The sequence below is a fragment of the Drosophila simulans genome, chromosome 2R, assembly GCF_016746395.2.
Source record: "Drosophila simulans strain w501 chromosome 2R, Prin_Dsim_3.1, whole genome shotgun sequence".
In the NCBI taxonomy this organism is placed as follows: Eukaryota; Metazoa; Arthropoda; class Insecta; order Diptera; family Drosophilidae; genus Drosophila; species Drosophila simulans.
In genome coordinates, this window is record NC_052521.2 from 20,981,685 (window position 1) to 21,006,296 (window position 24,612).

The 24,612-nt window shown below is 49.7% G+C and overlaps 11 protein-coding genes and 1 long non-coding RNA gene across 19 annotated transcripts; 4 read left to right on the forward strand and 8 right to left on the reverse strand.

The window, feature by feature from the left end:
• Positions 1–345: 345 nt before the first annotated feature.
• Positions 346–842, forward strand: LOC6735944. Its single transcript, XM_002082817.4, has 2 exons — positions 346–585; positions 640–842. The coding sequence occupies exons 1-2, from the start codon at positions 435–437 to the stop codon at positions 840–842; spliced, it is 354 nt and encodes a 117-aa protein (XP_002082853.1). The 5' UTR covers positions 346–434.
• Positions 843–861: 19 nt separating this feature from the next.
• LOC6735945 (inactive peptidyl-prolyl cis-trans isomerase shutdown) lies at positions 862–2,723 on the reverse strand. Of its 2 annotated transcripts, XR_006541583.1 has the most exons (4): positions 2,550–2,723; positions 1,731–2,475; positions 1,028–1,655; positions 862–922 (listed from the first exon to the last, which is right to left on the reverse strand). XR_006541583.1 is itself a non-coding variant. In XM_002082818.3 (3 exons), the coding sequence occupies exons 1-3, from the start codon at positions 2,606–2,608 to the stop codon at positions 1,098–1,100; spliced, it is 1,362 nt and encodes a 453-aa protein (XP_002082854.1). In that variant the 5' UTR covers positions 2,609–2,722; the 3' UTR covers positions 862–1,097. The 2 variants fall into 2 exon arrangements, 1 of the variants encoding a protein (XP_002082854.1); XM_002082818.3 differs by having other exon boundaries at positions 862–1,655; positions 2,550–2,722.
• A 184-nt stretch (positions 2,724–2,907) lies between these two features.
• LOC6735946 (synaptosomal-associated protein 29) lies at positions 2,908–4,189 on the reverse strand. The gene is made up of 2 exons (XM_002082819.4): positions 3,806–4,189; positions 2,908–3,736 (listed from the first exon to the last, which is right to left on the reverse strand). Exons 1-2 carry the CDS (start codon positions 4,071–4,073, stop codon positions 3,150–3,152), a joined length of 855 nt encoding a protein of 284 aa, XP_002082855.1. The 5' UTR covers positions 4,074–4,189; the 3' UTR covers positions 2,908–3,149.
• A 183-nt stretch (positions 4,190–4,372) lies between these two features.
• Positions 4,373–6,411, forward strand: LOC6735947 (thioredoxin-related transmembrane protein 1). 2 transcript variants are annotated; one of them, XM_016168827.3, is made up of 4 exons: positions 4,373–4,736; positions 4,940–5,101; positions 5,159–5,333; positions 5,500–6,411. In XM_016168827.3, exons 1-4 carry the CDS (start codon positions 4,564–4,566, stop codon positions 5,977–5,979), a joined length of 990 nt encoding a protein of 329 aa, XP_016029298.1. In that variant the 5' UTR covers positions 4,373–4,563; the 3' UTR covers positions 5,980–6,411. The 2 variants fall into 2 exon arrangements, with proteins under 2 accessions (XP_016029298.1, XP_002082856.1); XM_002082820.4 differs by having other exon boundaries at positions 4,376–4,736; positions 5,521–6,411.
• Positions 6,412–6,547: 136 nt separating this feature from the next.
• LOC6735948 (U4/U6.U5 small nuclear ribonucleoprotein 27 kDa protein) lies at positions 6,548–10,497 on the reverse strand. Its single transcript, XM_016181272.3, has 3 exons — positions 10,310–10,497; positions 9,949–10,245; positions 6,548–8,153 (listed from the first exon to the last, which is right to left on the reverse strand). Exons 2-3 carry the CDS (start codon positions 10,188–10,190, stop codon positions 7,820–7,822), a joined length of 576 nt encoding a protein of 191 aa, XP_016029299.1. The 5' UTR covers positions 10,191–10,245; positions 10,310–10,497; the 3' UTR covers positions 6,548–7,819.
• LOC27206633 (eukaryotic translation initiation factor 6) lies at positions 8,624–9,811 on the reverse strand. The gene has a single exon (XM_016182438.3). It carries the CDS (start codon positions 9,451–9,453, stop codon positions 8,716–8,718), a length of 738 nt encoding a protein of 245 aa, XP_016029300.1. The 5' UTR covers positions 9,454–9,811; the 3' UTR covers positions 8,624–8,715.
• A 375-nt stretch (positions 10,498–10,872) lies between the features above and the next one.
• LOC6735949 (protein 60A) lies at positions 10,873–12,609 on the forward strand. Its single transcript, XM_039292085.2, has 2 exons — positions 10,873–10,975; positions 11,057–12,609. Exon 2 carries the CDS (start codon positions 11,129–11,131, stop codon positions 12,494–12,496), a length of 1,368 nt encoding a protein of 455 aa, XP_039148019.1. The 5' UTR covers positions 10,873–10,975; positions 11,057–11,128; the 3' UTR covers positions 12,497–12,609.
• LOC6739501 (benign gonial cell neoplasm protein) lies at positions 12,508–18,213 on the reverse strand. The gene is made up of 5 exons (XM_016172096.3): positions 16,479–18,213; positions 14,818–15,171; positions 13,798–14,763; positions 13,055–13,736; positions 12,508–12,999 (listed from the first exon to the last, which is right to left on the reverse strand). The coding sequence occupies exons 1-5, from the start codon at positions 17,971–17,973 to the stop codon at positions 12,864–12,866; spliced, it is 3,633 nt and encodes a 1,210-aa protein (XP_016029301.1). The 5' UTR covers positions 17,974–18,213; the 3' UTR covers positions 12,508–12,863.
• LOC27207209 (partner of Y14 and mago) lies at positions 15,250–16,261 on the reverse strand. Its single transcript, XM_016182939.3, has one exon. It carries the CDS (start codon positions 16,238–16,240, stop codon positions 15,563–15,565), a length of 678 nt encoding a protein of 225 aa, XP_016029302.1. The 5' UTR covers positions 16,241–16,261; the 3' UTR covers positions 15,250–15,562.
• Positions 18,214–18,572: 359 nt separating the features above from the next.
• Positions 18,573–21,834, reverse strand: LOC6735951 (TAR DNA-binding protein 43). 5 transcript variants are annotated; one of them, XM_016181269.2, is made up of 7 exons: positions 21,705–21,834; positions 20,462–20,716; positions 20,091–20,401; positions 19,829–20,033; positions 19,145–19,773; positions 18,948–19,085; positions 18,573–18,876 (listed from the first exon to the last, which is right to left on the reverse strand). In XM_016181269.2, exons 2-7 carry the CDS (start codon positions 20,700–20,702, stop codon positions 18,805–18,807), a joined length of 1,596 nt encoding a protein of 531 aa, XP_016029304.1. In that variant the 5' UTR covers positions 20,703–20,716; positions 21,705–21,834; the 3' UTR covers positions 18,573–18,804. The 5 variants fall into 5 exon arrangements, 4 of the variants coding, with proteins under 4 accessions (XP_016029304.1, XP_016029303.1, XP_016029306.1 ...); XM_016181268.3 differs by having other exon boundaries at positions 20,462–20,713; positions 21,476–21,818; XM_016181271.3 differs by having other exon boundaries at positions 21,476–21,818.
• Positions 21,835–21,837: 3 nt separating this feature from the next.
• On the forward strand, positions 21,838–22,354 carry LOC123327054. The gene is made up of 2 exons (XR_006541514.1): positions 21,838–22,157; positions 22,210–22,354. It is a non-coding gene; the product is annotated as an uncharacterized LOC123327054 (long non-coding RNA).
• LOC6735952 (ceramide phosphoethanolamine synthase) lies at positions 22,179–24,605 on the reverse strand. 2 transcript variants are annotated; one of them, XM_016181267.3, is made up of 2 exons: positions 24,345–24,605; positions 22,179–23,621 (listed from the first exon to the last, which is right to left on the reverse strand). In XM_016181267.3, the coding sequence occupies exon 2, from the start codon at positions 23,559–23,561 to the stop codon at positions 22,386–22,388; it is 1,176 nt and encodes a 391-aa protein (XP_016029308.1). In that variant the 5' UTR covers positions 23,562–23,621; positions 24,345–24,605; the 3' UTR covers positions 22,179–22,385. The 2 variants fall into 2 exon arrangements, with proteins under 2 accessions (XP_016029308.1, XP_016029307.1); XM_016181266.3 differs by lacking the exon at positions 24,345–24,605 and adding an exon at positions 23,807–23,952.
• Positions 24,606–24,612: the final 7 nt, after the last annotated feature.

Sequence of the window (24,612 nt, forward strand, 5' to 3'; positions counted from 1 at the left end):
TTATTTTAATTTTACTGGCTGCTCTTCTGGACAAATCCGGTGCAACACGACTCGACGGCTACAAATGGTGCACGGTGGTCAAAAATGGAGCCTGTGTGAATTAAACACTTTATAAATATTAAATAAAATATCTCATTTTTTTGAGCTCCTCAAAACAAGTTGAATTAATCTATTCGTTTTCATGTACTGTACAGTGCAGTGGAAAAATTCTTTTGAATTGAAGTTACAATCTTGTAAAAACACATTTACATTCATTCATCAGGGCACAACTGTTTTTTAATCTATTGCGAAACTGAACAATCCCAAGCTTTGAATTAGGAACTAGCTGCTAGCCATAGACAGTCGTTTAACTAAAAAGGTTTGGAGGTGATCAAAAAACTGGTCCAACCAGAACTTCTTTTGGTTTAAGTGAAAAAATTACTTTCTTCGAGAAAATGGCAGATACGAAATCCCAAGCGGAAACATTTATTCAAAACATCCTGGGCATTGATGATGGAACAGCAAGCTTAAGTGCTGGCGAACTACCTATGGCACGGAGTTTTTTCTGTCCGCTCCTGCTGCTTATTCTTTGGATAGTCTCCTTAGGTACGGATGTGAGTTGCTCTTAGCCCAAATCCTCTAACTTTCTCATTTTCCCAGGCATTTTGGGTTGTATATGCGTGTGCTGCAAGTTTGTGAAATCGGAATCATTTACGAGCTACGACTCCGACAGCTTTGAGCTGCAGGAGGTTCATATCGTGGAGTCCACACTTGGACATGTCAAAGGATGTGCGTGCCTGGAGTGCCTGGAGTGCCTGCATCGCCAGTTGTCCAAGGAATTCGAGCAAAGCAATGGAAAGTAAATTAAATAGTACCTGAGGATTATGTAGCTGCCGTACATTGCTTTTATTGTAGTTTGTAACAACTTAAGGTTTACGTTGCTCTAGATAACAAAAAACGTTGACATTAGTCTGGGCTTACGATATTCGAGTTGCTAATATCGAAATAACTAAAGATACTGCTCTTCTAGAACTGGGAACTAAATTACCTTCATGTTTGGTATGGTTTGTTTCCTATTTTGGAATAAGCTATGAAAATACTGGGGCTCCTCAGTAAGCTCAAGCGAACTTGACATCCGGCTTAGACAATGTCAGAACATCCTCTTGGATCGGAGACAAAGTAAGCTTCAGGTTGTGTTTCTTGGCCAATTCGCAAGTCGTGTCGAACTGAGCGTTCGAATAGGATTTACGTGAAAAGCTCACTTGTTGATTTGAAGTGTTCTTGAACCGCATAATCAAATCTTCCATTTTGTCATTGAAATCCTTTTCCTTTGCCTCCTTCTCCAGCTGAGCAGGAGTTTTGCGGACGTCTGACTTTGAGTTATTTAACGAGAGGGCACGTGCCCATATATCGCGACTGGCCTCCTCATACTTGCTGATCCTCTTGTTCATGCTGATAATCTCATCGCTGATCTCCTTGTTCTCCGGCTGCTTGGCCTGCGCCTGCAGGTAAGCGTTGCGGGCCAAGTCGTACTCGCCCAGAGCGGCCAGGGCGCGTCCCTCCTGGAAGAGCGCCTTGCAAGACGGAGTGCCCAGGGTCAGGTGCCGTAAGGCCTTCATCATGATGCAGGCGCGCTTCGGCTTGTCCATCTTGTTGTAAACGATCATCAGGTTTTGCTGAGAAAGGAAAAATGGAATCAACTGCTTAGTCGAGAACGCTGTGTCTGCAAGCTCTTCTAGTTGGCCACTTACGTTCAGGGTAATAAGCATTTCAGTTTGCTTGCGCTCCTCCTCGTCATTGGCCAATCGGCAGTAATTCAGTGAGCTCACCGCCCGTTCGAAGGCAGTTGCCGCACTCCTATAGCGTCCTCGCTTCACTGAGTCCTTGCCATGTAGGTGCAAGTCCACAGCCTTGGGATAGACCACATAAAACTTGTCGCGGTCTTCTTGGGGGATAGCGTCTATGCCCTTCGCATCTCCTATGAGCGAGTAGTCAATTACCTCCACCTTAAAGAGCGCATCCGCCTTGGGCTTGATCCGCGGAGGGCAACCGAGTTCTCCGAAGAGCAGCTTGTAGGAGATAATGAACTCGGCCTGCTCGTAAGGGCGCATGCTGCGCACGGCGGCCTCCAGTCCTTCAACCACCGTTCCCTGGCCAGTTTCAAACTCGAATTTGGTGCCCCGCAGCAGGGAGGAGTCGAAGGGAGCAGTCTCTCCCTCCCAGTAGCCACTGTACCGAACCGAGACCCTTGCCTTGTTCGGCACCGCCTCCCGATCCACGTGACCAGTGCGAGTGATCCGCTTGTAAATGTTTTCGTCGATCTCGCTCATCAGCGCACGCAGTTCGTCGAAGGAATATGTCCACGGGGAACGTAGCTCCTCACCGTCCACATCCAGCGCATCCTCGTAGTCGCTGTCGCTGTCAAGACCCAGATCCCTGGCATGGTTCGGGTGCGAATTGTCGACCTCGAACTCAACGCCCTTTTTCACGAGATCCCTGCAGAAGGAGTTGCAAGTTCGTGATTACAACCACGTGCTCATGAGTGACTTTAATATGTAACTAGTACTCACGAATAGGACAAGGGATTTTTGAGCAACTGTGGGGTGTACGATTCGAAGTTTTCCCCCATTATCGCCAAAATTTACAGATTATTTACGGAACGAACTCCGGAATTCGCTGATTTGGCGCTATTCTTTTGGATGCGTCGTAGAAAAGAGCTTTCCAGTGATGGTATCAACTGGCCTTCGATTGCTCGGTAGCGATATCGATTGGTCCTTTTGTCCGGAAGTTATCGAATTCAAATTAAATTGCCTAAACAAAGAATTATATATCTTCATTTGGTGACATTCCAGAAGGCGCGAGCTTTGCAACTCGAGATATCTTTCGAAAATGTATAATGTATTCCAACCCTAGGCCAGATAGCTTTACTTGCTTTTATACATGAATTTTTATTTAAAACTGAACACTTATCGCTCTCCAACTACGAGCACTCCATTGAGAGAATTGTTTTGGTGTGTGTAACAATAAAAAACTAGGAAACATAATGAGGAATGCATTCTTAATGGCCTTGAGTAGTGCTCACCGTGCGATATGGTATGGCTATGATTTGTATATTGGGGGAGGGCTATTCTAAGCAATGATTAATACATTAGTATGCGAATGCTCGCCGTTCACTTCTTCAGCAGCTTGCTCATGTCCTTGTTCTGCTTGTGGATCTTCAAGTCGACATCCTCGATTTTGTAGTTCATGTTATCCAGCAATTCGTTTTGCGACTCGATTTCGCCACCCAGATCGGTAGCCAGCATCTTCAGCACCGACAGGTTGCTGCACATCTCCTCCAGATTGGAATCGATCTGGGCCTGGAAGGGATTGGCTGCCTGCCGCTGGGGTTGGTAGGTGCTGCTGGGATCACCACGCAGCTGGCTAACCGGATGATTGTCGTAACGCTCCGCTGGTGAAAGCGGAGCCGAGGGGCTAGCACCGCCACAGGCACCCAGGTTAATGTTGCTATTGGCCTCCTGGGAGGACTGACTGCCCGTGGGCGAACCAGTCGCGGTGGGTGGTTGGTCCCTGTTGCCCGAGAGGTAGTTCTTGAGGCCGCCGAAGACACTCTTCAGGCCAGTCAGATGGCGCTGGCTGAAGCGCAGCGTGGAGCTGATCTCGTCCAGCTGATGTGATGTCTTCTCCAGTTGCTCCCGCTGCTTGGCCAGCTCCACGGCCGTCGCCTTGCCCACCTCCTGGGTTTCGTAGAGCAGACCTGCAAGTTGAAGGAGATAGATGCATCAATAACGCCCCTTAATTGGCTGGCAATTGACCCCTTGTTTACCCAAGCTCTTGTTGGTGGAGTCCAGAGTTCGCTGCTCAATGGCCCTTCGCTTCTCAGCATACGCCAGTCGCTGTGCGGCCACCGATGGCGACGAGGTTATCTCCTCCTCGTCATCGTCATCCATCTCGAAAGGATTTGTGCTTCTCTGCTGCGGCACCTTGGCTGCTCCCGTCCGTTTGTTCTGCAGGAATAGGTCGTCGTCCACGTCCTCGAATCTGTCCACGTCATCGAAGTGATCGTGCACTGGCTGCAGGTAGTTATGGGCCATTTCTTGAGGCGAGGGAAACTTCCAAAATGTCGAATTTTGTTGTGTTTTCGTAAACTTTTATTTTCTTTGTTGTTGTCTGGAGTTATCGATTGCAATAGCGATGGTACGAATGTAGTAGTTTTATGCAGGTCATTCGACTTATAAAAATATTATAAATTATTATAATTTAAATGATTTCGAAGATACGATAAAAATTAAATTTGTGTGTAAGAAAACTCTAAGCGTGATCTAATAAATAAAATATTCGTATAATAAGCCAATACAGACCGACTCCCCCTATCGATGATCTAGCGGGGAAAAAAGCGGCTTGCCATCTCTGACGGATATCGAACCAGCACTTCTGTCAATTTTCCAGCAGGCGTCGCAGTTTCTATAACTTTTTGGAACTGACCAAGACGGAAGCTTTAGTTTAATTTAAGAAACTGTCGTAGCTGAACGTCACAGGTTTCAGGACACGAATCAGCGGAGCAAAGCACCCGAATATCACCACATGCATAGCACATCGCACTTTGTGGCCGCGACATGCGCGGCGCTGCTTCTGCTGGCGGCGACGGCGCAGTCGGCGGCAGCAGCGCAGTCAGGACTGCAGCCAGGTGGCAAGTTAATCGAGTTGGACGAGGACAACTGGCACCTGATGCTCCAGGGCGAATGGATGATCGAGTTGTGAGTGCGAAAGGGTGGCTCTGAGTAGTCCCTACCCACATGAAACCCCGCTGCCCCTGACGTAACGTAAAGGGGCGTGGTGCGCCGGCTTTCTCCAGCCGGCAAGCTGCTTCTTTCGTTCTTTAAAATACCAGACATTCCTTTGCGGCGACGATGACTCATCGGCAGCTGTGCTTAACATATGTTTCTCCCTGCATTCACAGCTTTGCTCCATGGTGCCCGGCCTGCAAGAACCTGGCTCCCACCTGGGAGCGGTTTGCCCGCGTGGCCAAGGATGTCCAGGTGCAGGTGGCCAAGATCGACGTGACAACCTCGCCCTCGCTCAGTGGACGCTTCTTTGTCACCGCCCTGCCCACCATTTACCAGTGAGACTTTTAACCCATGAAATACACATCGTCGTAATCCACGTCAATCATTTCCAGCGTAAAAGATGGCGAGTTCCGGCAGTACCGTGGAGCCCGTGATGGCGACGCCCTCCTCTACTTCGTGAAGAAGCAGCAGTGGCAGAGCATCGAACCGCTGTCCGCCTGGAAGAAGCCCGACACCACCCACATGTCCGTGCTGTCCTACTTCTTCAAGCTGTCGCACACTCTGAAGGTACGTTCACCTAGCCCATTATCGCATCGGTTCACTGCATGAGACATAAGCGGAAGCTTATCAGCGGGTTGATCCCGGTGACCCACCCAAGATTGCCGCCCATCACTCATTACTCTGGTCTTTGCTCTCTGCTGTTGTCTTGTATGTTGGGTTCATGTACTAATAGCACACGCAAAAACTCTTTAAGGACTTCAACGGACGCCTGCAGGAGGAATACGGACTGCCCACGTGGGGCTCCTACGCCCTCTTCGCCATCGCCACCATCTTCGTGGGCGCTGCCCTGGGGCTGCTGCTCGTGTGCCTTGTGGACTTTGTCTACCCACCCAAGAAGTCTCAGCGCCAGAGCTTCTCCGAGTCCCAGGACAATCTGACCGAGGGCCTGGAGGATTTGGCAACCGAGGAGATCGAGGATGATGGCGACGCCGAGGAGAACGATGACGAGCAACGCGATAGCGACGAGGAGGAACCGGAGGACGACGACGAGGAAGAGGACAGCGAGGAGCAGGCGGGCGATCTGGCCACTAAAGAGAAGGAGGCCGACAGCGAGCCGGAGAAGGAAGAGAAGCCGGAGCCCAAGCAGGCCGGCGATGCTGCGCCCGAGAAGACGGAGCAGGTGCGCAAGCGCAAGCCCCGCAAAGGCGATTAGGTGCAGTGGGGTCCCTGCGGATCTTCAGCCTTAGCGATCATCAGAAGCGGCAACAAAAAGACTAACACACACTGAATCGAGAGAAACAACCTCTTACCCAAGCATCATTCGAGCGGACAGATTCCGTCTGCTTTGCCTTCGCGCACAAAACCGATTGTTTCCCCTCCTCCTAATCCTAGCCGGAAAACGGCACCCCATGTATTTCATTATAATGTAAAGCAAAGTTGCAATCCATTTAGCGATAGCAAGCGTAACAATAACTAAATGTAACTTTAGTCGTATTCTTTTACCTTTTGCCAAGCATTGTATTTTGTGTTCAACTTTATTTCCACACAATTCATTTCTCTTAAGCATTTCATTTGTAATTGTACTTCAATCGCAAATTGTATTAAATTTTCGTATTACACAATAATAAAAACAAAACAATTTAAACTGTTTTTGTTTACTTTGCGCTTCTAAATAAGAAATTTCACATATGCACGTATTATGTATATTTGAAGTGGAAAATCCATCTGTTTCATTCGAACTCTTCAGATTCATAGTTAACACCACATAAACAACATGGACATTAATGGTTTTACAAATTTATTATCAGTTTATTGTAGGAGAATATGAAATAAGACAAAATCCCTGCAATTTCGTGTGTGTAAAACTACAAATAATTGTTATAAGATGTGTGTGGGTGGTGCTGGTCCAAAATGGTTCAAATTTTCCAATACATGTGGCTGTTTTCCAAACGCAAAGAAATGGGTAACTGAAACGGTGGCTTAAAATAGTTAGCTCGTTGAGGCGTACAATATTCATGCCTACTATCTTATAAAAGAGTACAAAAGAGTGATTATACAAATATCTGTAATCTGTATCAAACGTGATTCATCTTCAGCGTTGCTTGCCTGATCTGTTGGCACTTGTGATTGAAATCGGAATTAACTGGATTAATTACAACATTTTGATTGTTCAACAAATAATAGTTCTTTCAACAAATTGCTATGGCTATTGTTGGGTTCGTTCCGGGGGTTGCGGGGTAAGGTACTTGTGGTGTGTGTGTATATATAATTTCTATATTTAAATATATATTTGATATATATTGTTTGGTTGTAAAACTTGTACTATTGCAGCGTATGGAGGAAGTTTGTTGGGAGGTCTTTTCAGTTGCGGTTGGGGGATCAGGATCGGGATGGGGATCTGGATGCGGATGTGGGTGTGGATAGTGCGTTTCGGGCTGTGGTAAGTTTTCAAATACTTTAAGTAATTGTCTGTGTGTGAGTTTGGAAATTTTGCTGTTGTGAATTTGGGTTTCTCAGGCTGGCTTCAGTTAATTCGTTCGTATGCGTACAAAATGGCGAGATGTCAACAAAAACATTGTTAATTACTTTGAAATATTCAAAAAGCAATCGTCGTGCGTCGTCGACTGCAGCTGAAAGCAGATTCGCCATCCGAGAACGGCTGGGATGGCTGGCTTTCAGCCCCAGACTTTTGTTGTAAAATTAACCTGGCGGCCAACTCTATAACAAAGGCGCACTTCAGGCTTAGACTACTAAATAACTAATTGAGGTATGTGTGTGGCGAGGCTGTCCTCGTGCTGAACTAGCTGGGTGCGTGGAAATTTGGATGGGCCAAGAGATGGCTGAATTTCGTAAACCGGTCTATTGCATAAAATTGCAGGTCTTCGTCCGCCGCCCATTTTGCCCATTGGGCACGGACAAGTAAAAAAGCGTAGCAAACTAGTTGGGCAACGGTAAAGGATGTGGCTGCTGCGATGACGATGGCGATGGCGTTGGCAATGGCCAATGGCAATGGCAATTGCAAGGACAACGCCAACGGCTGCTGCTAGGCACTGCTATGCCACGAAATCGAGCGGCCGGTTGAAGCCACCCTTGCGATTCATGTACTGGCGGTACTTTCGCTTGAGGATTACATGCACTTCTCCGACATCGTTGCCCTCGACCTTCCTGTTCTTGGTGGTGTCGAACGTGCAGAATCCCATTGTCTTCAGCATCTCGACCTCTTCCGGCGATTTACCCTCCAGGTCCGCCTCGTTGATCTTGGGCCGGTCGGCAGCTGTGGCCGCCGCATTGTTCCTCGTCGTCCTTCGCGACGTCGATGGTCCGGAGCTGCTGTTGCCGCCGCTGCTTCCGCCGCCGCCTCCTCCTCCGGCGACCCTCGACCGCGATCTGCAAACCATGAATGTGTGTGCATCGTGAGTGGTGAGTGTTCTATAGATTTCGTTTGAGTGACAGGACCGGCCAGTTGATTGCATTCGAATTGCAACGAGCCTGGGAAATAACTGGGGCGACCTTGGGCATTGTGCACCCGATTGTGCAATATGAAGTTTTAATTACGCGAAATGCGACACTTCGCAACCGGTCGGTTGGCTTCATTAAAGATCTTATTTACGTCTAGATTTTGGCAATTATATAGACCCAAAATAACTGGCTTGGGGTGATGTTTGTATATGCAAATGCCCAGGAATTTCATTCTAAGTTTTAAAATAAAGCTCAATTTCCCTATAAAAATGTAAAAACTACTCTTCCCTCAACAAGCCTTCTGAATCCATTTATACACCTCCTAACAGAGAATACCTAAACTATCTCCCAGCAACTTCTATTGGAAAATAGCTAATTGATGCTTGCAGCTCCCAGACTTTGTTTTTGTTTAGTTTTTTGTATTTCTTAAATGAAATGTAGAAGATAACAGATAATCCTTATATCAAGTAGAAAGTGCGAACAGTTTCGCTTAGGACATGTCCTCGATGAGGGCCGCACGCAGCTTGGTCGTTACTGTGGCGGGCTGTGCCTGGTTTAGCTTGAAGACGCTCTCGATCACCGAGATCTCTGTGGCCGTGGTGTTCATGCCCACGAAGGAGATCCAGTCGTTGACCACCATGCCGGCGGCGAGCACTTCGCTGCCCCGGTTCACTGTTCCGGCCACGAGGGGAACCTGCAGCAGGGACGACAACTCGTCCTGGTCCTGAATGCTCGTCTTGGGGTGCACCATGCCGCCCTGGTTGCTCAGCACGGCGTAAGAGCCCACCAGTGAGTTGTCGGCGATGGTCTGGCGGAAGACCTCCACCTTGAGCACATCCGCGATGATCTCCTCTGTCTCTTTGTCCAGATCAGGGTGCACCAGGGCCACATAGTCATTGCAGGCGATAACGTTGCCCAGCGCGGATAGGCGCTCCTCCACACGATAAATCTTCACGGCGTCCGGCAGGCTGTTACGCAGGTGCTGCAGCTCCTCGTCGGTGGTGGAGTTGGGCACCAGCAGGCCGTTGCGGTTGCCCACGGTGAGGCGGCCGATGATCCGGCAGCCGCCCACATTCGCGTGCACCACCGGGATGGTCTCGGCCAGCTCCGCCTCGAAGGCGCTGTAGAAGGTCTCGGATCCGCCGATGGCCACCAGGCAGTATGTGTTGGTTAGTTTGGTGAAGACGCCGATGTCGTCGTTGTTCTCGAATTGAACGCGTAGAGCCATTTTCTCTGTATTTACGTGGATTCTCTTTTCCTGCTGGTTGCTCTCTTTTCGGATTTACTGGCCTGACTGAGCCTGCTGCCGGATGAGTTTCGGATTTTGTTTATATGTCCGGAAATCAATTTAAATGTCGTGATGAAATTCGCACAATTTCGCTTCACGTGGTAATTTTTTGATGTTGGGACGCCAGAGCTGCATAGCCATCGATTGCCTGCCTATCGAAGTGCGGGTCTATCGATACTCGTCGGTAAATAAACAAGTTCTGAACGGAGATTTCGGGGGTTTGAGGGGCCAATTGTCCCCTGTGGAGGAATGTGTTCCTAAACCTACACAAACACTCCCTAAGCCTATCCTAAACTTATAGATATTAGTTCCTATTTAAACCCCATTTCACGTTTATCCAGCACGCCCCTGAACTGTGACCCACATCCCCGATTTTAGTGAATAGTTTTATACTTATCGTGGTTGGCGTTTGGTACACTACACTTTGTTATTCACCTAGATCGCCGACTCCGCGCACGGTCGCGCTCCCGTTCCCGCTCCCGATCTCGGCTGCGACTGCGGTCGCGATCCCGTTCCCGGTCGCGGCGGCCGGCGCCTCCAGATCCGGATCCTCCGGCGGGCGCTACTCCGATGGCCTCCCGCTCCCGGGAACGGCGCTCCCTGCGCTTCTTCCGCTCGGATCGCTCCTTCTCGCGTCTCCTGTGCGCCGGCGAGGCGGGACTACGGCTGCGGCCCATGGCTCCGTTTCGGTCTCTGCTTGTGTGGTGGTTTAAGTGATTGATGATGGTTTGCCTGCAGTGGATTTGAGTGGATGTTAGACTATGAGCTCCCACTGCACCGCACGCATCCCGCTCACCGTTGCGCTAGGCTGTGTCTAGCATTATTTGGGCGACACCGGCGGTGGGTAAAAACGCGCTAACTTAAAACTAAAACCAAATAAACAACGCGCGTTATCTCGCCGCGACGCCGAAACGGAATGAGGAATGCAGAATGCGGATGAAGATGCGAGGGATGCGATGCAAGGGCAAAACACGTCCACCTATCGGATATCGATTGATGGTCGATGTTATCTTCGATAAGAATCTATCCTATGTATGCGATATACCGAATATTTAAATCAATCTTTTGAAAATGAATTATGTAGATATTTCAAATTATATGTAACTTAGTATTTCTTAATATCATTACCTATATTATATTTCAACTTAAGCCTGGACTGTGATAAATTTAATAAATGCATAATGACAAATCCTTTGATCTAAAAATAGTTTGAAAATACATATAAACATATTACGAACCCAGCATAAATAAACCCTTTATTTTTAACATTTCCACAGTTTACTCTTTTTTATAAAAACTATTAAATCACATATTTGCTCACGATCGCAACTGAAATGAACTACTATGGTGGATCTTCTAGTTCGATCTTCAAGACCGATTCATTTTTCAAGACGCGGGACTGCCAACTCCCGCGAAATAGGAAGAAAATGCATCTTGAAGATTAAGATACACACAACAATCCGTAAGTGCGTCAGAATTTTCAGAACCCGCGGTTCGCTGGAACTCTCGAAATAAACAACTAAATGCCACTGTACATCTGAAGCTATCGCAAGTGGATAGCGCAGTAGATATAGAAAAACAGCGATCGCAACCGATCCGTCCGGAACACGATACAATGTCGGGACTGCGAAACACCTCGGAGGCCGTTGCAGTGCTCGCTTCCCTGGGACTCGGAATGGTTCTGCTCATGTTCGTGGCTACCACGCCGCCGGCCGTTGAGGCCACCCAGTCGGGGATTTACATAGACAACGGCAAGGACCAGACGATCATGCACCGGGTGCTGAGCGAGGACGACAAGCTGGACGTTTCTTACGAGATCCTCGAGTTCCTGGGCATCGCCGAGCGGCCGACGCACCTGAGCAGCCATCAATTATCGCTGAGGAAGTCGGCTCCCAAGTTCCTGCTGGACGTCTACCACCGCATCACGGCGGAGGAGGGTCTCAGCGATCAGGATGAGGACGACGCCTACGAACATGGCCATCGGTCTAGGAGAAGCGCCGACCTCGAGGAGGATGAGGGCGAGCAGCAGAAGAACTTCATCACCGACCTGGACAAGCGGGCCATCGACGAGAGCGACATCATCATGACCTTCCTGAACAAGCGCCACCACAACGTGGACGAACTGCGTCACGAGCACGGACGGCGACTGTGGTTCGACGTCTCCAATGTGCCCAACGACAACTACCTGGTGATGGCCGAGCTCCGCATCTACCAGAACGCCAACGAGGGCAAGTGGCTGACCGCCAACAGGGAGTTCACCATCACGGTCTACGCCATTGGCACCGGCACGCTGGGCCAGCACACCATGGAGCCGCTGTCCTCGGTGAACACCACCGGGGACTACGTGGGCTGGTTGGAGCTCAACGTGACCGAGGGCCTGCACGAGTGGCTGGTCAAGTCGAAGGACAATCATGGCATCTACATTGGAGCACACGCTGTCAACCGGCCCGACCGCGAGGTGAAGCTGGACGACATTGGGCTGATCCACCGCAAGGTGGACGACGAGTTCCAGCCCTTCATGATCGGCTTCTTCCGCGGACCGGAGCTGATCAAGGCGACGGCCCACAGCAGCCACCACAGGAGCAAGCGAAGCGCCAGCCATCCCCGCAAGCGCAAGAAGTCGGTGTCGCCCAACAACGTGCCGCTGCTGGAACCCATGGAGAGCACGCGCAGCTGCCAGATGCAGACCCTGTACATAGACTTCAAGGATCTGGGCTGGCACGACTGGATCATCGCCCCAGAGGGCTACGGCGCCTTCTACTGCAGCGGCGAGTGCAATTTCCCGCTCAACGCTCACATGAACGCCACGAACCATGCGATCGTCCAGACCCTGGTCCACCTGCTGGAGCCCAAGAAGGTGCCCAAGCCCTGCTGCGCTCCGACCAGGCTGGGAGCACTACCCGTTCTGTATCACCTGAACGACGAGAATGTGAACCTGAAAAAGTATAGAAACATGATTGTGAAATCCTGCGGGTGCCATTGAATCCAATTTACCACTTAGGCTAAGCACTATAAAGCATTTCTGTGTAGATGTCCATCTCTGTACTAATCTCGAATATTTTTATACAAAAATATACAGCGCTGTACCTAACTGAAGTTTGCCTCTTGAGGAGTTTCATTTGTGGCTAGTTATCCGATTTGCGTATTAAAAGATACTTCTTTATTGTCTCACATCTACCACGATTGGGATGCACATTTCAAATATTTCTAAACAACGATGCAATATGGTACTAGAAGTACGTGTTTTGATTCTGGTTGGCTCTCATTTAAAATTAACAGTCACTCCACAGCAATATAAGGCACAATCAAGTCCTACTTGGTTCGGCACGCTTCTTCGGAGGAAGCAGGCTTTATCGCTTGTGAATCCAGTGGTGGCGGAAGGCGAACAATTCCATAATCAAGTTGCCGACACGCTTGTCAATGAGCGCCGACATCAGGCGGCCATCAAAAACTGGTGTCTGCACATTCAACGACACACACGCATCTCTGAAAGGAAGCCACATTAGACTGGAGTATTCTCCGCAATTGGGATTGCACTTACAAAATTTCAAACACCGGAATGTTGTTTCGGAAGTATTCCTGCATCATAAACACAGCATTGACGAATTTTGCTCGACTAATGCTGAGCATCATATCGGGATCCTTTCTATACAGGATCACAAAGATGTGTCGGTTGGGCGTGTCGATGGGCCTGACAAACTTGCCGAGGACACTTTCAATGAAGGCTGGCGTGTACCTGCTGTGGAACTCCTCGCAGTTGCCGCCGGCGTAGAGCACGAAGAACTGCCTCTCGATGAAGTGCGAATTGAAATGATGGGGTTTCGGCAGCATGTTCTCCTCCACTTCCCTAGCCCAACTGTAGTTGGCGTTAACGGACAGGAGGTACAAGGATGGCAGCTGGGGAGTGGGTAGAAAGGTTATGGGCGGAGGCTTGAAGAAGCCCACGAACCCATCCTCGCTCTCGAAGATCTTCGATAGCGTCTCAGTCAGCAAGGTGTATTGGGAAACTGGCTCGGAGTCGCGGCGCCACATGTCCAGCTCGCTGCAGTGCTTCAGCAGTTCGTGGTACATTTTAAAGAAGTAATAGCGCGTGCGCATCACCATCTCCGCAGTAGCCTTGGACATAACCATCCAGATCCATTCGTCTATAAAGACGTTCACGTTGCGATCAGTCAAACTCATTTCACTGTCGCAGATCGGCGAGAGGCGAATCCGTGGATGTCCTAATTAATACAAAATGAATGATAACCAGAATGATATAACATCAAAGTCATTCGAGCTTACCCGAGAACATGGCAACAGCCAGAGGAACGACCAGGGTGGCGTACACAATGTGGCTCTTCTGCCTGTTGCACACAATCCACGGTGTGCGGAAGCTCTGAGCCGAAGTATTCAGTGGCTCCAAGAAATCGCGGAGCACGGTGTTCGGATGCATGGAAATGTTCCCGGAGAAGGCCGACTTTAAAGTACTCTTCCTAGTGTCCACGGCATAGATGTTGGGGTACATTCCGCCCGTGAGGGCCGCCTTAACCATGTGCCAATTGCAGGACATCTGGTTGAGATTGTTCATGGACAGCTTACCTCGGCTGTGGATCAAATTGGCTGCCCGCAACGAGTTCACGATCTCGGAACGAATGGAGGTGAGCTGCTCCATCAGACCATTCAGCACGAATTCATACTCATCCTTAAGGTACAACGGCGGAGTCCTGTTGTGCATTCGGTTTTGCCACTCCTTGTACAAGCGCACGAAGATGAAGTGATCCGAAAACTGATTGTCGGACAGGTAGGTCCGCTCTTTCTTGATACTGTTCTGGATGTAGATGGTGAACCTGTCCCACAAGCTGTCGATGTCCTCGGTAAACGGAATGCCCAACGGGTCCGCCGTGGACAGAGAGCTGACAATCGTGAGAATTGGATCCAGGCAGCGCAGCAGGATGCCGAAGATCAGCATGCGGCCGAGTTGGCAGGAAACCGGGATGTCCATCAGGCGGCAGCCCAGCCAGGTCACATCCTCGGCGTCATCGAGCACGTCTATTTTCTTAAGGAACTGCACGGCATGGTGCACGTTGATCAGCGGTGGCGGTGAGATGGTAGTACCTAGATATTCGCTTATAATCGTATTGGGCGAGAGTAGCTTCACCGCCAGGCATATCTTGTCCAGTTGCATAGTCTGCAGGCTTGGCTGACTGGTCTCGCCAAGCTCTTCGTAGGCCTCCTTGCTTATCAGACGGAAGCATTGTACATCCCCTTCTGCAGAAAACGCAGTGCATCAGTAAGTGTAAGCTATGTATGACGAGTACTTACTATTGGGCTGAAGGATTTGCTCCCTTCGTAGAAGGGCGTCCTTGGCCACCCATTCGAAGCGATCATCGCCGCTGCAGCTCGTGGTATCGTAAACATTGTTCAGCCGGCAGGCGGTGTCTATTTGGTACTTAAACGGCACCTTCAGGCAGAGCGATTCGATAATATCCGTGGCCAGAACCACCTTCACGGTCTCATCGTTGGCGTTGACCAACGCCTGGAGGTAGTCATTCCTCATGTTGTCGTACAGCAGGAATATGGAGCACTCCTGCAGGTTGCCAGTGAGGCAGTGGCTCAGGATCATGTAGTTCAGCTTGACAATGTGGTAGTACGTGGGCAAAATGATGAGGATGTTGCCTGAAAATAGGAAAAGGTAGTAGTCTTTCTCCCATTCTTTCCACATGGAGGTTATTGATAAAGAGCAGCCTGTGAGCGTTCGCTTCAAATGGGTTTAATTTATTAAATCTGATTTACAAAGTTACCTATACATAAATAAACGCAGCGATTCTCCATTCGTATAAACTAGGTTTCAAGACAGACACACATTACTAAAATAGATCGATATTACTAAATGGCTTGACATCTTCGGCTAAAACTAATATAACTATTCAACAGACATAGGCATGTATGTGTTCTTTCGTGCAGAGGCGGCGCGACTTCTGGTCGGTGATTTGTTCACGAGGTGAGAGGATATACTCGTAGCAGTATCTGAGTTGACTGGTGCTGGAGCTGGAGCTGGAGCAGTGGGCTATGAGCGCGGCGTGCTCTCCAAGTCCTTTATCTGGCGCAGGATCTCCGACTTCTTTTTCACCTTGTCCAGCTGGTCCTTGTCAAGCTTCTTCTGCTCGCCGGCCTGGATCCTGCTCTCGATCTGTTCGATTTCCCGGATTTTCTTGCGCAGCTTCTTCAACTGCTTGGCAGGGTCCACCACCTCCTGGGGGGCGTCCAGTTTCAGGGTGTCCTCCATCGCCTTGGATATCGAGTTGATGTCCCGGCTGCCAGAGGGCTGCTGTTGCTGCTGCTGACTGACTTTGGGTGGCGGACACGTGCTGGGCGGCATAACCAGGACGCCGGGCGCCGGCGCCTTTGGCTGCCTGCCGGATTCCTTCTCCTGCTTCTTGGCCCTGGTGCGCTCCTGCTTCTCGCGCTCCTTCTTGGACTCGGCGGCCACCAGGGGACACATGCCAGGCGGCACTCCGGCCTGGCGCTGCGCCACGAACTGCTTGCCCTTGCTCTCGTAGAGCGGCACCTCCTCCTGCGGCACGTAGCCGTCCTTGACGCGCCGCGCCTTGCGCCAGGTGCCATCCGGCCGCTTTGTGGCCGGGATGAACTTGCCCTCGCTGCTCTGTAGGTACGTGCTCATCTTGCTGCTTCTATAAAAAACAATGCCCACTCGCCAGGCGATACTAATCGATAGTTTTGCCATTGCGGGTGGAACTTTTTGCGCGGCGAGCTCTAATTTTAGCGCGATTAATCGCAATCGAGCTTGCAGAATCAGTTACTCAGCCGTTCCAACGCGCACTTTTTGAATCGTAGTTTGAATGAATGCTAAACACTTCCTTTCTCGCCTAGATAACCCTTACTACCAATTCAAATCATTTTTGACCTTAATAACTCACTAAATATGCTCTACAAGCTATGCACACTATGCAAAGCACACTCACCTGGCGAATACTCCGGTTTGGTGCGCAGCAGATACATGATGTCGATGATAAGGTCGTAGTCGACGAAATCCGGCTTGGCACTCTTCACCACATAGCCGTGCAGACTGTAGCTGTTCAGGACATCGATGCACTCGTGGTTGCCGTTCATGGCCGCCAGGGATATGGCGCTCTGCTGGAACAGGTCCACGATGTAGGGATCAGCGCCCATGAAGAGCAGCAGGCGCAGATGATTGGCCTTGTTCAGCTCGGAGGCGATGTGCACCGCCGTTTTGCCGGTCAGCGAGTGGCGGTAGTTCACGGGAGCCAGGTCGTAGTTAACGGCATACAGGAAGGGACGTAGGGCGGCGTCCGTGCCCAACTCTCCGTAGGCCTGCAGGCACTTGTCCATCTGCTCGTTGCGCGGATTGTTGGCGCGAAAAGACTCCGGAATCTCCTTGTAGATGTCCGGACTCTTGTGGATGCCGGCCAGGGCAATGCAGCTGTGCAGGTCATTCAAGTAGGAGACGCGGGGTGCGACCTCCGGTTGCTTAATCATATTCAGGTCCAATCCCTCGCCAAAGAAGTCGGCGAACTTCTTGGGGTTTTCCATTTGCGACAGCAGCACCACCCTTAGGTTCTGATGGCTACCTAGCGCCATGCGGATCTCGCTCAGCAGGATGTCGGTGTAGGGATCATGCAGGTGGACATCGTTCACCACCAGGTGACTGATGTTGCGGAGCTGCTGGTTGGCCAGCGAGCGCAAAAAGTACTGGGCCGTCGAGTAAATGATAACAGTGCTGGAGCTAACGGCGCTGAAGTACGGCAACTGGATGCCCACCGTCTCGCCCAGCTGCTCGCCGAAGAAGTTGGCCATTCGCTGGCTGTTGTAGGTGGCCAGAATGCCGTGCCGCTCGATGCACATGATCTTGACGTTGGACTTCTTGTTCCGGCAGTCGTCCAGAATGATCAGGGGCAGGAACACGGACTTGTCCCAGCAGAGCGCGGCGTTATAGACGATCACCCGATTGGCGTACAATGACTGCAAGATCTCGTCGCTCAGCGAGTGACCCAGAAAAGTAGTCAGGAAATTCAGCTGCGCCTCCGTCCAGAAGCGCAGGTTAGGAGGACGTATGGCAGGCAGCGGCAGATGCAGCGACGGCAGGTTCGATGCATTGGCCTTCATGGAGACCAGGTCCGCGTATAGTTCCAAATCCTCCCTGCCCATCAAGGATTTCCTGCTCAGCAGCGTAAACATGTGCAGCGTGGCGCCCGAGGACAAAACGAGCGCCTTGGGCTCCTCCAGGTAGTGGCGACATGCCTGCTTGTACACCTTCACGCAGCTATTCCCGTTGACATGGACCACCTGCGATCGCAGCCCCAAGGAGCGGGCGTTGTTGGCGAAGGCTTCGTGCTCGCTGGTGCGGAATGTGCAAGGGAACTGCTGGCAGCAGCGCCGGCCCGCCAAGAAGTAGAGCAGCTGCTGCGGAATATACTTGTCCTGGATGATGTGGTTCATTTCGGCGAAGATTCAAACAGAAGAAACAGAACAGAAAATCAAGCGAAGTGCGCCGCACTGCGCGCGTCGAATGCAAGTTCCGTTATTGCCACCGTCGTGAAAATAGAAAAATGGCGGAATGGAACACAGTGCTGTATTTTTGCTGGCGCGAAGCTTGGTCATTAAGGGCATTCCTTGCATTTACTCAAACAAATGTGGAAAATTTAAAAAAAGGTGTTATTACAAACTGAAGTATAAAACATACTTTGTTATTTTCAGAGAATAAGAGATCAGTTTCCAAGACGGGGGAGTTTCCTTTACAGGAATATATTTAAATATCATCGTGTATTCACTTCACAATCCCATAGATCCCATTCAAATGAAATAATTCACTTTTATACTAATATGCTTCTGCATTCTTTATTTGTTGAAATGAATGTACATGTTAAAAAGATTCTCCTCTAAAATGAGGCTGTGCCAATTCGTTTAGATATCTTAAAGAAAACTTTGTTATATTAGAAATTCTCCGCAGATCCAGCATTATAAGTGCACACAATCCTTATAAGTAAACTTTCCTAGCGTAAGCCAAAATATATTTAATAAACAAAATACAAAACAAATTCTATAATGCAGAGCTTTTTACTGAGCTTTGGCGCAGAATTTATTTCGAAGTGTTTTATAAATTGTGTTATTAGCCATCCAGTGTCATCTTGTTTACAATTATCAAAATATCTATTACATATTAAATACAATTCTTAACTGGTTTGTATGTGGAATACATATATGTAAATTTAAGTAAGCTACAGAGGTGTTGGTTATCATTAACCACATTAATGGGTGGCTGGCACCGCCTTAAAGAAAGTTTGACTTCTCCGCGGTGTTTTGAGATCCGCTGCTCTGGTTCGACCAACCGGTGTTCCCATTCTGGAATGGAATAGAATAGAATCTGGCTGAGATGCAGGTCTTTTTGGGGGGTTGCACTGTTTGACTCTAACCTGTGACTCCGAGTTGTCGGTCTTTATTCCGTTGGCGACCGGATTGTTGTTCGGGTTATTCGGCCCCTTCCGTCCACCAAAGTTGTTCGCGTTGTTGTGGCCCCCGTTCTGAGCCATCCAGGATAGAAAATTGCCGCCCTGCGGAGCAAGTGAGAGAGTTTTTTGTTTGAAACAATGATAGAGGTGTGGAGGCTTGCCTGCTGGTCCTGGTTTTGGTTCTGCAGCTGGTTGCCGACCAGACTCCACTGGTTCAAGGCGGCAGCGACCAGTGCGGGATTTATGGGCAATGAGTTCAGATTGAGCATTGACTGGTTGCTCATGTTCTGGCCCTGGTTGGAGGAGCTCGAGCCCTGCGAGTTGATGCCCAGCGCCTGCAGGTTGGGCATGTCCAGGTGGCCACGGTTCATCCAGCCGTTGCTGCCGCCCACGTTGCCGTTATGCGGCTGGTTCATCCCGTGAAAATTCGACTGGCGACTGTTGTACTGGCTGCCGCCGTCCTGGCGGTTCGCGTTCCCGCCACTGGAGTGATTGCCGCCATTGTTGTGGTAGCCCCCGCCCGAGTTCCCGCCGTAATTGTTGCCACCCATGCCGTAGCCGGCGGTGCCAATGTTGTGATTATTGGGCACAATTGCGTTCTCACCGCCGTGAGCATTGTGTTGGTTATTACCTCGGTGGTGTCCGTTGCGGCCCGGATTCATGTGGTTACCCTGTGGGTGGTATGAGTGCATGCCAAAGCTGTTGGCAGAGTTGTAGTTGTAGCTCTGGACCTGCTGGTTTCTGTTCTGCTCGGCCTTTGGGGCAGCATTCGACACATGGACCGAAACGCCTGCGGAAAGTGTCTCATTAGTTCACTGATTCTTCTCCACGCGGCAGTGACTCACCCTTGATAATGTGATCCTCTCCGCACAGGGACTGTGCCACGTCGGGGTCGAGGAAGGTTACAAAGCTAAAGGCCCTGAAGGGCCGGGGAATGAACACATCAGTGACCTCGCCAAACTTGGAGAAATACTCGCGCAAGTCGTCCGAGTTTATGTCCTCGGTGCAGCGGCCCACGAACACCTTGCAAGGCACCTGGTGGCCCATGCCCTATGAGAATAGAAGGATTAGCAGGCGTGAAATTGGAAGGCAAACAAGAGGACTCACCTTCGAGTTGGGCACCTTAACCTCGCACCAGCGACCGTCGATCAGATGGCGATTGGTGAGCACGCGCATCTGGGCATCGTAAGAGCCGAAGCGCACGAACCCGAAGCCCTTGGACTGGCCCGACTTGGTGTCCTTCTTGATCTGGGCCATCAGCACCTCGCCGTAGGTCTCGAAGTACTCACGCAAGCTCTCCTCGGTGGTCTTCCACGGCAAGCCGAGCACGATGAGATCAGTGCAGCGCAGACGGGTCTCGATGCGCTTGGTCTTGGCAGTTGAGTTCTCCAAGTTATCGTCGCTCTTGCGCTTGTTCTCTGCGGGGGGATTACAGAATTATCTGGTGCTCACCAGGGAGTCATACAACTCGAACTTACCCTTGGGGAAGACGCAAAAGTAGGCGTACTCGCCCCAGCCGGACTCCACGCTGGGCGGAAACAGTCTGCCCTCGTTGGAGCGAACTCCGCGCACAGCCTTCGTGTCCAGGTTGCGGTACTTTAGGCCGCAGGATCCAGGGAACTGCGCCTGCAGTGTGGACAGCAGCAGAGTGCCATCCTCCTCAGCCGGCAGCTCGATGGGCTCGTCGCCCTCCTCCTCCGACACTTGGACGAAATCCATTTCCTAGAAGGCTGCTAGAAACGAGAGGGGATTAAAGAACTCTATCGCCGCAGGGGCTCACACTTCGCTCTAGAAATGATCCACCATGTCATTCAGTCAACGGAAGCATCCCACATATTCTGCATCGCTGCATTCATGAATGCACTCACTCAGTTCATCCGTTCTATTCAGATGCATCCCAAGGTACAATATCCAACACAAAAAGATTGCCCCGAAGCACTCTATACACACATTGCTCGTGGGACCAAGCCAAAACAAAAAGGATCCTGCACACTATCTATCTATCTACTGAAAACCACAGATAAACAATGTTCCTATCTCTTGTAATTCGTCTGATATAATATACTAAGTATTGCAAACATATTAATATATTAATAGAGTTAATGTTTAGGCGTTTATTTACGTTATTATTAGTTAAAAATTCTCTGATTCAGACGATTCTTATGCCCACCATTAGCTAGCTTCCTATTCTACGTGCATTTAGTTAATAAACAAATGAAGAGTGCCCCATCCCAAGTTTACAATGTATGGCATATGTTTTGAACTACTCAAGAATACAGATATTTCGCCCACTTAATACGAGTAAACTGACTGAATTGGAAAATCAATGAATGAAAGCCCCATAAATTCAACATATCCAATCCTGGCGTGTGTGTGTGAGTGCAAGTGTTGGCACAAACACACGCACACAAGCGCAATCGTCGAGGGAGGACAAAATGTGTAGACGGAGGCAGTTTGGCGGTCCTAAAAGATGGTTACACAACAATTCTTACACTATTGACAGGGATTAGTTGGTTGCTGTAATTTCTGACTGCGTATGGCAAGTAGATATAGATTTCTGATCCCAGTTCTCAGATCGCACGCTCTCTCACACGAATTCGATTCACACCCAGGCAAAATCAGGTATTCACTGTACGTTCCACGCTCGGTTCTTGACACAACACACGCTTCGATGCACAACCACTTTCAATCGGTGCGAAAAAGGAATCAGGTAATATTTACAATTGACATCTCAACAAATTTTCAACAGACGAGTAAAGCATTTTTCCTCGCTTTCCGTTTTGATTTTCTTTTCCTTTGTATGTATCGCCTGACGTATGCGCAGTGTGGCCGAACGGGGCTAGTGGGAAATACCAGCCGGCGGGTGAATATACTAAAAGTGGTCTGGGGTATTACTTTTAATTAAAACACTGCATTGTCGCAAATATTTTAATAGCCTCTTTATTAAGCTATATGAGCGTTGATTGCCATTATGAATGTATATGCAATATATTGCATTAGAAAATGGTAATTATATTGCCATTTGGTACTGTCGTATAAAATACTAAAACTTCCAATGCTACCCATCAGCTATCATAAGTAACTTGGCAGCATTGCGTATCGTGTTCATTTGAAATTTCGAAACACAAAACTTTATAAATAAATCCAATCGAAATTAGCTCGGGATGAAAATGCGTACGATTAAAACAGCAAGACTTTATTAATCAATAACATTTATTATTTACAGCTGAAGGAGTTTCGATTGCTCTTGCAGACCGCGCTTGAATGACAAAATGCATTAGTTGGTTTCGAAATATTAATGATTGGCTAACAATTATGATACATTATTTATACACAATTAAAAAAGGCATCGCTGATTTGCACTACACAAATATTATTGTATTTTCCGTAATATTAGTAAAATCACAGTGAAATATTACTGCACGCCGTAGAGTTGAAAATGTAGTTCTGGGCCTCCAGAATGTGCATTTCAGTTAAACATATAGCAACTAACAGGATAATGTAACCGCTGTACCGGATCGCGCGCAGGAAGTCCCACAGCTTGTCGCAGAAGATGCTCAGCAGGACGCAGTGCAGCAGGGCGTGCACGTTGACGATGCGCCACATCCAGGCGACGCAGAAGAACCAGGTCGACTTGAACACGTAGTCCTGGCAATGCGACTGGCTGCCGCTCACGTCCTCGCGCTCCAGCATGTTCTGGTAGACGGCAATGTAGCGATTCCACGCCGTCGAGCTCAGCAGCAGCTGGCCCGTGAAGCTGATCACGTTCTTAGCCACCTTGCGCGTGGTGGCCTTCATCTTCGGTATCATCATGGTGGGCTCCGGCAGCTTGGAGTCGCTCATGGGTATGATCGAGTAGCCCCTCCGCGGTGGATTGTTCTTCAGGTAAAAGAATATGCCCAGCAGCAGCGCAATGCAGCCGAGTCCGTCGCACAGGCCGTCCACATAGTAGCCGGAGGTGCCGATCTCCGAGCGCTCGCCGCGTATGTGCTTGCGCACGCGCGCCACATGCCCGTCCAGGTCGTCCAGGAAGGTGCGGATCTGGAAGAGCAGCACGCCCAGCCGCCGATAGCCCAGGCTGTCCGAGGCCACCAGTTTGCCCGCCAGACAGGCCACGCCCACGTGGAAAAACGATATCATGTTGGGCGTGATGAACGTGGAGCGCGAGAAGCCGATCACGTTGTCGAACATGGTGGCCAGCGGGGCGAACAGGTAGTGGTTGGTGTGGTCCAGCAGAATGGCCTTCACGGTCACATGGCAAAGCGGGTTTATATCACAGGATATCCAGGTGTGGTCCTCGTAGGACGGCTGCCGGTCGACGGCGGTGGGGAGTTTCGTACTGGTGCTGCTGCTACTGATGCTGCTGCTGCTGCTACCACCGATGCTGCCGGACCCGGACTCCGAGGTGGACGGGCCCACGACGGAGGCGGGCAGCGAGACATTCGTGTGGTAGTTGCGCTCGATGGCGTAGTTGTGGATGCGCAGGTAGAGCTCCACGTCCATGAAAACGTAGAAGATGATCAGCAGGAACAGCAGGGTGAGCAGGATCTTGCTGATCTGCGAACTGGGTCCGATCATGGTGACACTTTGAGGTAGCGCTTAACACTAAGTTCTTATCGGGCTGATTTCAGGGCGCAGCTGTGGGGCGGAAAGAGGAGAAGCTGATCAATATGGTGTATCGAAGCGAAGTAGTTGTCAAGATAAGCCGCGCACGGCATAAAAAGTGTGGTAAGCAACATGCAGGGTTTTGAAATCCCTTTCTGAAGTTCTGAAATCGTATGTGCGATCATAATAATGCTATCAAAGAGTGAAAGCTAACTAACCACTGGCAATGCGTTCTTATCGAAGGGTTTTTGGGAACTTTGGGGAGCGAGCGCAGTGACGAAAGAGGCGGGGGGAATAGAGCAATATGGTCAGGTACTGGTACTGGATGACTAAATCAGCCCACTTGGGCACCCACACATACACACACACCCCCCACCTCAGCCCGCCCGACCGACACAGCGCACTATCTGCTCCAACTGGCGCACTATCTGCAGGTATTTGCGGAAGCTTTTGGCGAGGCACTGGGAATTATAGGCGCTATTAGTAACCTTTTAACTGCCAATGCCGATTAACGGGGCTTCTAATTGGCTGCAGGAGTGTGCGTGCACGCAGCAATCCATCACACACACCACACACACACACGCCCATTGGGTGTGCGTGTGTTGGTGGAGGAGGGGTGCCCCTGATAAGTGGGCATATGGTAATGGAGCCATTTATGGGCTGGAATTGGCGATCGAAGTGATATAGGTGATATGGGTGATATGGGTGATATGGGTGGTAGCTGCGGCCATTGCGTTGGGGGGAATTTGCACTCACCGCCTTTCTGAATCATTGCAAACGAATATAGACTGTATCAAAACATTGCAGTATTTATTACTGCGATGGGGTAATGCGAGCAACTTGTTGGAGTTGCAGCCTGCAGACACTGTGGCACTTAGACGTAGTCAACAACAGCACATAGATAGATAGTTATTGCTAAAACACACGGATAAATGTAAAAGTTTATGTTAATTGTTCGTAAATTTCGTAAATTAATGACCGACCAGTGTGGCCAGCGCCGCGCGAAATATCGTGCACCAGCGAT

Coding starts and splice junctions, on each gene's coding strand:
- LOC6739501 (XM_016172096.3), bottom strand. CDS start 17,973: ATGAACCACATCATCCAGGACAAGTATATTCCGCAGCAGCTGCTCTAC. Junction 15,172..16,478: donor CAAACCGGAGTATTCGCCAG/GTGAGTGTGCTT, acceptor TCCTATTTTCAG/GCAACATCCTCATCATTTTG. Junction 13,737..13,797: donor GGCTGTTGCCATGTTCTCGG/GTAAGCTCGAAT, acceptor TGTATTAATTAG/GACATCCACGGATTCGCCTC.
- LOC27206633 (XM_016182438.3), bottom strand. CDS start 9,453: ATGGCTCTACGCGTTCAATTCGAGAACAACGACGACATCGGCGTCTTC.
- LOC6735944 (XM_002082817.4), top strand. CDS start 435: ATGGCAGATACGAAATCCCAAGCGGAAACATTTATTCAAAACATCCTG. Junction 586..639: donor TCTTTGGATAGTCTCCTTAG/GTACGGATGTGA, acceptor TCATTTTCCCAG/GCATTTTGGGTTGTATATGC.
- LOC6735945 (XM_002082818.3), bottom strand. CDS start 2,608: ATGGGGGAAAACTTCGAATCGTACACCCCACAGTTGCTCAAAAATCCC. Junction 2,476..2,549: donor AAAAATCCCTTGTCCTATTC/GTGAGTACTAGT, acceptor CTCCTTCTGCAG/GGATCTCGTGAAAAAGGGCG. Junction 1,656..1,730: donor AAATGCTTATTACCCTGAAC/GTAAGTGGCCAA, acceptor TTCCTTTCTCAG/CAAAACCTGATGATCGTTTA.
- LOC6735949 (XM_039292085.2), top strand. CDS start 11,129: ATGTCGGGACTGCGAAACACCTCGGAGGCCGTTGCAGTGCTCGCTTCC.
- LOC6735946 (XM_002082819.4), bottom strand. CDS start 4,073: ATGGCCCATAACTACCTGCAGCCAGTGCACGATCACTTCGATGACGTG. Junction 3,737..3,805: donor CTCCACCAACAAGAGCTTGG/GTAAACAAGGGG, acceptor TTCAACTTGCAG/GTCTGCTCTACGAAACCCAG.
- LOC6735947 (XM_016168827.3), top strand. CDS start 4,564: ATGCATAGCACATCGCACTTTGTGGCCGCGACATGCGCGGCGCTGCTT. Junction 4,737..4,939: donor GGCGAATGGATGATCGAGTT/GTGAGTGCGAAA, acceptor CTGCATTCACAG/CTTTGCTCCATGGTGCCCGG. Junction 5,102..5,158: donor GCCCTGCCCACCATTTACCA/GTGAGACTTTTA, acceptor AATCATTTCCAG/CGTAAAAGATGGCGAGTTCC.
- LOC6735952 (XM_016181267.3), bottom strand. CDS start 23,561: ATGATCGGACCCAGTTCGCAGATCAGCAAGATCCTGCTCACCCTGCTG.
- LOC27207209 (XM_016182939.3), bottom strand. CDS start 16,240: ATGGCAAAACTATCGATTAGTATCGCCTGGCGAGTGGGCATTGTTTTT.
- LOC6735948 (XM_016181272.3), bottom strand. CDS start 10,190: ATGGGCCGCAGCCGTAGTCCCGCCTCGCCGGCGCACAGGAGACGCGAG. Junction 8,154..9,948: donor GCGCGGAGTCGGCGATCTAG/GTGAATAACAAA, acceptor CATGGTTTGCAG/ATCGCGGTCGAGGGTCGCCG.
- LOC6735951 (XM_016181269.2), bottom strand. CDS start 20,702: ATGGATTTCGTCCAAGTGTCGGAGGAGGAGGGCGACGAGCCCATCGAG. Junction 20,034..20,090: donor TTAAGGTGCCCAACTCGAAG/GTGAGTCCTCTT, acceptor CTATTCTCATAG/GGCATGGGCCACCAGGTGCC. Junction 19,774..19,828: donor AGAGGATCACATTATCAAGG/GTGAGTCACTGC, acceptor CACTTTCCGCAG/GCGTTTCGGTCCATGTGTCG.